Raw genomic sequence first — 7,884 nt, forward strand, 5'->3', positions numbered from 1 at the left:
AGTCTTTACAAAAGAATTTTGTGGATTGTGGATAGTTAACCATAAAGTGCCAATTTTTCATGGAAGGCTATGAAATTTGTTTTCTTTTCTGACTTACAAAAAAGCACATTTAAGTTTTGATTGAATAATAAAAAGTACTCTTTAAATTTTTTTCATGATTTCATTGACTTGTTTTCTATGTAATTTAGTCAGCTAACTGAAGAACTTCTTTATATGACCAAACTAAACTCTCAATTTTATTTTTTATGTGAAAATTTGGCTGTTTTCTCTCTGAAAATATGCCTTTTTCTAAACTTTAAACAAGAACAGGCTATTTAGCTTATTTTCTACGTAAAAGTGTTGAACTTTATAAGTTTTCTTCTTCTTTTCATATGCTTTTCCTTTCACCATTTCATTGTTTAAACACTAAATATCAACATTTTAAGACAAATTATGTGGTTAACCTTGTCCCGCTTGTGCTTCAATGATTATGGTCCTTTAGCAGCTGATAGGAAAAGGAGTTATTTATATTATCTAAAAGTAGATGCCTTATGATAAAGTGGTGCCCAACATATTAAAGTGGTAATTAGCACATTCATATTAAACTACTAGTCATCCATTTTGCTCTTTTAAGGCACAAAAGATATTCACCAAGTCACTACTACATTCATATCATTCAACATCGTGAGTTCCTTTCTAGAACAGCTACACCCGCATACATACATACATATATACATACATACATATATATACAAGAAATTTGCATGACTTTTTAAAGTCATCCAGCTATCTAACGAAGACTATTCGACTTAACATGATGAACGGTTAAGAGAAACATGGAAAAAAAATTATAAGTATTTTCATTATCTAATATTAATTTATACATTTTTCTCTCAACTATGCATTTGTTCATTCGTTATAATTATTTTTATTTTTTTATAAATATTATCTAATTTATAACTATATTTAGTATTATCTAATAACATTATCTCGTACATCAACCAACTTCAAGTGCGACCTCCTCTCTTGAATCTTGATATGAGGCCGAAGGGACGAGCTTTTACACTCGATTCCTTTTTACACAACTGACCTGCAGAGTGAGGAAGGACCAGGAAACAATAAAATATCCCGAAGTATCCCACTTTCTCGGATAAGTGAACGTAACCGGACTCTCCATGTATAAATGGCGGGGAGAGAGAGACTATCGGAGTCATAAATGCCGGGAGCGAGCGAGGGAGGGGGAGAGAAATCAACCGCCTGGAAGAAACGTCCACTCCCTTTCTCCCATAAATAAGGCTCCCCTGGCCCTTTCGTTCCCTTTGATTTCTGCCCCTTTCTCTTTCCCTTTCTCTCTCTGACCAAAGAAAGAAGGGAAGGTGAAGAAAGAGAACAAAAGGAAAAAAACAGGAAGGAAGAGGAAGCTGAGAATTCTTTTTTGCCTTGTATTTTTCAGCCATGAATCCCGAATAGTGAGCTCCTCTTCCCGCCCCTGTCTCTCTCTCTCTCAGATTTGTTTTCATTTTTGGTTTTGGGATTTCTGTGTATAGGAAAAAGAATTGTCTCTCACGCTTCAGCAATGGCAACTGTTTTTACCCATTTAATTGGCTTTTTGGATTTCTATCCTTCTTTTATTATGATTTTGTTTTGTTGGCAACACATGTACAGTCCCTCTTCTTTGTTTCAAAAATTTGTACTAGATCTTAATTTTCTTGTCGTTATTTTCGTCGTGAAAATCAGGGTCAATTTCCTTGTTTTTTTTGTTCTTTTTTTTTCAGGATTTAACGTCGCTTGTCAGTTGTAGGTTTTTTATTTTGTTGAAATTGTCTCCTTGAGGCTGTTTTCCTCATTCCCTTTCTCATTATTCCGATTTTGTTAAGTGGGTAGCCCATGATTTGGCTTATTTGTCACTTCAGGTGATTATATCATCCGAGATCTGTCCGGCTGATCTGAAGAAAGAAAATTATTTCCGTTTTTCACGTGAAAAGCAATAAATTTTTCCGATGAACCCACTGAATTTTTAATTTGGCTGCGACCGTCTTCATGAAAATTCTAGTTTTGCGGCAATTGCTTCAGAGAAATAGGGGAATCATCGAGGAGAGATCTATTTGTTGAAATGTGAACAACTATAGATGTTAAGCTGGCGCTTCCTTGCTCTTCAGTATGTAACTCTTGTTGGGTGCAAACTATCCATTGAACCTTTTGCGTACGTTATTTCTAGTTTATTGTGTGTTTATATGTGTTCTTTCGTAACCTGCTTCCTTGATCTTCAGTACGTAACTGTATCTTGGTTGCAAACGCTCCATTTGAAGCTTTTTGTATGCGTTGTTCGAGTGCATTTTGTTTATCTGTGTTATTTCGTAAACTTCAGTTTACGTGGAGTTGCTTGTGTGGGGCTCCTTTTTCGCCATCATTGGTGCTTCTCTAAAGCTAACGTTTCACAGTTTACATGGCCTTGGGGCTTTTCCATAGACTGCTGTCAGTTGGATGTTGTTGAGGTCCCACTTGAGCCTTTTTATAACCTTGGTGTTCTTTTTTCCTCCTGGCAGTGATTATCTTTTCAAGCTTTTGCTTATTGGAGATTCCGGTGTGGGAAAGTCATGCCTTTTGTTAAGATTTGCGGTAAGGGATTTTCATCCAGCTTTTATCTTCCCCTTAGTGTTTCTTTTAGTCACTTCACATGAATTAGGAAATTGCTTGTGTGTTAACGAAGCATTTCTCTTTTATGCGTTATTTCATTATTTCATAATCGAGTTCACTGTGGTTTTCATGATATTTGGGTTGTTTTCTTTACCTTTTATTGTGGACCATTTTGTAATAAACGGTTGCCAATATCCATTCGACGTGTTGTCAATTATCTGGGAACTATTTCTCTACTGCGCTACATTTTTTAGCCAGACCATAGTTTTGCTATAGGATCACGTCTATGGTTGAAGCCTATTTAGCTACGTCACAACCTGATAAATCAAAATTTAGAAGTACAGCTGCACAGTTACTAGCTTTATGCATACATTAGGAAACATGGGATATACATACAATCTGCTGATTTTGATATACCAACAACAAAAGAGTGTGACAGCAAGAAGACAAAAGGGTCCCTCCCGTTAGGCCTGCTTTAGGGAGACTGTTGAAAATTTTGCTCATAAGTCACGTATATTCTATGTTATTTGTGAGACTGTGAGTAGAGATGCAATTTGAATGCAAACGGTACAGCAAAGAAACTTCTGAAATGATGTGAATGGTGGTGCAGTTAATTTTTCAACTATGTAGGCATGTCCAAGATATATAATAGCCTTATAAGCGGTAAGAAGTGATTGATCAAATATATAGTTTAAGTACGCCACTTTGTGAAGCATTATACTGTCCATGTGATCGGATCATAAGATGGTTGAGCATACTAAGTTGAGTTTGAAATCTGTTTATTACATACCCAGGACCAAGTACCAATCATAGGCATGGCCTATTGGTATAGTGTACACACAACCTAGGTATGGGAGCCTGGTGTGGTAGTGTGACATAGTATATGTGTGCCAATGCAAGGTGAACAATCACTTCTATCATTGGCTAGGTGGGTCAATTTAGTGGTTCAGATTGAAGGATGTGAAGGGTTTAATGATGTCTGTCCCTTCGCCAGATTGAAGCATTTGGTTCTCATATGGCAATCAATGATTATGTTTTCTTTTTTCTAGGTTGTATAGGCAATGGATCTGGGAAAGTATCTAAAAGGAATTATATTTTTGTGGTTCCCAACCTGTTACTTTTCCTTGCACTTTTATTATTTACTTATTTCTGTATTGTGTTGCAAATAAAATGTTTTCGAAGTCCCAGTTGAATCTTATACAGAAGGTGGCATAAATTCTTAATGTGATCCATGTTCCCCATGCAGTTGGAGGTGTGACTCGTTGCGTTTATGCTTCCAATACTGCCCTCTATAACTCAACCTTTATATATCCATAGTTGTAGTTGGAGTTGTGACTCGTTGCATTTATGCTTCCAATACTGTCCTCTATAACTCAACCTTTATATATCCATAGTCGCTAGGTTGAAAGGACGAATCTTGTTCTCCTACACCTAGGTGTCGCTCCTGCAAGGAAGCAGTTGGTTTTTTATCAGCCCTTAGCTTCAACGATAGATACACCTTGAAATTTCAAATGGTCCTCTATTTAAAATATTGCTTATGATGTGCTATCTCTCTTGCAGTTGTCAATGAAAATCTTACATCTTTTTGCTACAATTTCAATGTTTATGGCCATTGTTCCTCCTATGATAGTTCTTTGTCAGTTCACGTGGAAGATACCTAAAAAATGGTGCATGACATTGTTACTTTCTTAACAATTTTTTGCCTACTTCTTCAAGTTTTTTGTCTATTGTGTAACTTATTGACTTTCTTGCTATGGACTATGGAGATGTTTTTCACACCCTTCACCATTTATGGATGAGCATGCAGTAGTTGTCAACTCTTCTTCGAGGTTGTCCTGATTGAGATGAGTTTAATAAATAAAGAATAGGCTGGAGAATCCCTGCTAATTCATCAAATGATGTTTTATATGAGCTTCGATGATTTGAACTTATCAGTTTAAAGCAGTAGCCCTGCCAATTCAGTAAATCAGACTATTCAACAATTCAGCTAAATCAGTTGTGAATTGACCAAAAGTATTTAAAACTCATTTGCAAAAAATTAAATTGATAAAATGGATAAAAACTAGAAAATAGCTAAAACTTGACAGGTAACACTCTTGAATCAGCCAGACTTGAATTGATGCTGATTTGAGCCGATTTTGTTAACATTGGTTTACTTTAAAGTACCATCCATCTTTCTTCTCAACATTTGATTGTATGAACTGTTTTTTCCATGTCATTTCTTCTTTCCACTTCTTTTTGGAACTTTAATTCCAAAACCCATTGTCAACAGAATGACTATGGAACTGCTGTTGAAGTGTTTATTCTTGATGTGAAGTAATCTTTCATATACTAACAACTTATACAGAATCAGGCCGTATCTTGCAACTTCCAGCAATCAGTAACTTTGAATTTTTACTCTGATCTAATACCATGTCTTTTCCTAATTGTTTAGGATGATACCTATCTGGAGAGTTACATCAGTACCATCGGTGTTGATTTTGTGAGCATCGCTACTTCAGCCATTATTGTTTTGATTCTCATTGTTGGTTGCATTGACTATGCTTCTTCTTTTATCCTTTTGCTTCAGAAAATCCGCACTATTGAGCAGGATGGGAAGACAATTAAACTTCAGATTGTATGTATACCTTCAATTTCTATCAGATCTGAAATCATTTTCTGTTTTTTCTGCTAATTAAATTGTATGCCTCTTTGTCACAAATGATTAGTGGGATACAGCTGGACAAGAGAGGTTCCGGACAATTACAAGTAGTTATTACCGTGGTGCTCATGGCATCATTGTGAGTACCCTATTTGAGTTTCATCTTCAGTAGTTCAGTGTGCTACAGCTGATACCAGAAATTCTTACTGTGTACAATCAGATTGTATACGATGTTACAGACCAGGAAAGCTTCAACAATGTGAAGCAGTGGCTGAACGAGATTGACCGCTATGCTAGTGATAATGTGAATAAGCTCTTGGTTGGAAATAAGTGTGACATGACTGCTAAGAAGGTGGTTTCCTATGAAACAGCCAAGGTAATCTTTTTCTCCTGTGATTTTTTCTTCCCACTCGATTGTGGGCTTAGTCCAATATGAGCTGTTCTTTCTTCTCTTAAAGGCATTTGCTGATGAGATTGGGATCCCTTTTTTGGAGACAAGTGCAAAAGATGCTACTAATGTTGAGCAAGCATTCTTGACTATGGCAGCCGAGATAAAAAACAGGTGAGGTTCTCATAGAGCAAGGCTCAGTCTCTCTCACATTAGAGTTTGTAAGTATGACTGAAACTTATGTTGTCACATTCACGGGGAAATAAATTCTTACTACATAATTTTCTGGTGCGGTATGCAAAAACATGGAACTGTGTCGCGACTCTGTAGATTGATTAGTTCTTTTGATGCCTAATGTTTGTAATGTTGCTTACATGTCATCCAGAATGTCGCCTTTGACAATAGTAATTTATCCATTCATTCTGTCATTACTCATATTGGCTGTTTGAGTTATCTGAATCCTTGCTTTCTATCTGCCTGTATTCTTTCTCTGCACAGAATGGCCAGCCAGCCAGCTGCGAATGCAGGCAAACCAGCGACCATCCAAATGCGAGGCCAGCCTGTTGTTCAGAAGAGCGGGTGTTGCTCTTAAATGGAATTGGGTGCTTGAATGTGGCTTCAAAGTGCAGACGGATGCCCTTGTTCCCATGATTCAATTTGTCGTGGGAGCTGGAAGGCCTTTGAGGACTTCCATTGATGGTAGCCACATACTTGTATGGCTTAGCCTGTGACACATTTTTGTGGTCTGTAATTCAGCATACCTTCTTGCGTCGGATTTGAAAACTTTACCGATCAACACAAGAAATGATTTAACTGCAGTTAGACTGCATTTTCCTGTCATTATTCCTTGCTACTGTTAAGATGCTGGAGTCTCCTCGTTAATATTTCCTACAGCAACCGCCCACCCTGCTCTGACAGGCAGTACTTCTGTTCTCTTCCATGAATTTTCCTTTTTAAGCGTCTTTGTCCAGTTTGAGATTGTTCCAACTCAGAGTGTGACTTCAAGAATGAAGAATTTGTCGACTATAAAATTGTTGTTGTGGGGAATGAATGCGACCATTAAGATTATGTTGGTGGGTGCAATTTTTAGACAATATCCATTGCTGACATATTTAAGTTTCTCGTATATCCTCATGCCTGACCCTTCTTTTGCTACTTTAGCTCTGGGGAGCATCATACAATAACAGTCAGTATCAAAATTCACGGTTTATCACCAACAGTTCTCCCGGTGTCGTCATTATTGTTATTTGACGCGTACGTTCTGGCTGGCCAAACTTCTGAATTGGGCCTTATTGCCAATGTGCATAGAGCAATATTGGCCTAGTTTTTAATTTTCACAAAAAACAAAAATTAATTTATCTTTTAAAGATGTAAAAGAAAATTGAGTTCCGTAAACCATACTCAGGTCGAGAAATTTTGTTGCCAGGAGGTTGAATTTTAACACAACCCAGTTAATGAACTGAAGAGTTAAGAGTTCAAGTTACATGTTTTGTTTATGCACCTAAAGCAACATATATGGTTGATCTCAAACTTTCCCTTTTCTTAATTTTTTATGGATAAAGAAGGAATTGGACATATTGTTGTCAAATTGTGCCCTCTAAAATGCATATACTTAGGTCTTAGGTTGTGTTTGTTTCATTCACAGCAGATTTCAGGTCTTAGGTTGTGTTTGTTTCATTCACAGCGGATTTCACATCTGTTAGTGATCTCACATCCATGGATTTAAGATGGCCCCCCTTCCTTTCCCTCCCCCACCCAAACACCCCTTTTAAACTGACGAGCTTTCAAAACACACCTTTTTACGCAGCATCGGATATAAGATCCAAGACTATCAAACACAACCTTAAGGTATTGAAGTCATCAATTCTTCAACATGAAGGTCTTAAGTTGAACTTTTAGAGAGTGAATAAGGTTTTATTGTAGTTAAGCTCAGAATTCCTTGCACTTTTTTGCTATGAAAAACTCAAAACAACCCTGTAACCAGGTGTTACCAAGCCCTTATTGGCAAAAGGTTATGCATCGTTGCTTTCAAAGCATGATAATCGTGTGAAGACTTTAAGTTCGTATGAATGATTTCTTAGGTTCAAAAGAGATTGGTCTTCAAAGTTTCTCTTTATTAAAAAAGACAGTAGTATGAAAATAATTTGCATCTATCTGAATAGACTCGTGTTAATGAATTGATTACGGAGTACCATTGTCTAAGTGTCTAACTATATTTCTTCTGCTATTTGACATTATT

The 7,884-nt window shown here is 36.8% G+C and overlaps 1 protein-coding gene across 1 annotated transcript; it reads left to right on the forward strand.

The window, feature by feature from the left end:
* Positions 1-1,176: 1,176 nt before the first annotated feature.
* Positions 1,177-6,485, forward strand: LOC116262240 (ras-related protein RIC1). The gene is made up of 8 exons (XM_031641409.2): positions 1,177-1,448; positions 2,526-2,598; positions 5,051-5,098; positions 5,186-5,233; positions 5,325-5,396; positions 5,478-5,633; positions 5,716-5,819; positions 6,144-6,485. The coding sequence occupies exons 1-8, from the start codon at positions 1,435-1,437 to the stop codon at positions 6,235-6,237; spliced, it is 609 nt and encodes a 202-aa protein (XP_031497269.1). The 5' UTR covers positions 1,177-1,434; the 3' UTR covers positions 6,238-6,485.
* Positions 6,486-7,884: the final 1,399 nt, after the last annotated feature.

The sequence above is a fragment of the Nymphaea colorata genome, chromosome 1 (genome assembly GCF_008831285.2).
Source record: "Nymphaea colorata isolate Beijing-Zhang1983 chromosome 1, ASM883128v2, whole genome shotgun sequence".
NCBI classification, from domain to species: Eukaryota; Viridiplantae; Streptophyta; class Magnoliopsida; order Nymphaeales; family Nymphaeaceae; genus Nymphaea; species Nymphaea colorata.

What these genes read in the sequence shown, in the direction of transcription:
- LOC116262240 (XM_031641409.2), top strand. An exon ending in TTTCCTATGAAACAGCCAAG is followed by an intron (nt 5,634 to 5,715) that starts GTAATCTTTTTC and finishes CTTCTCTTAAAG; the next exon opens with GCATTTGCTGATGAGATTGG. An exon ending in GCAGCCGAGATAAAAAACAG is followed by an intron (nt 5,820 to 6,143) that starts GTGAGGTTCTCA and finishes TTCTCTGCACAG; the next exon opens with AATGGCCAGCCAGCCAGCTG.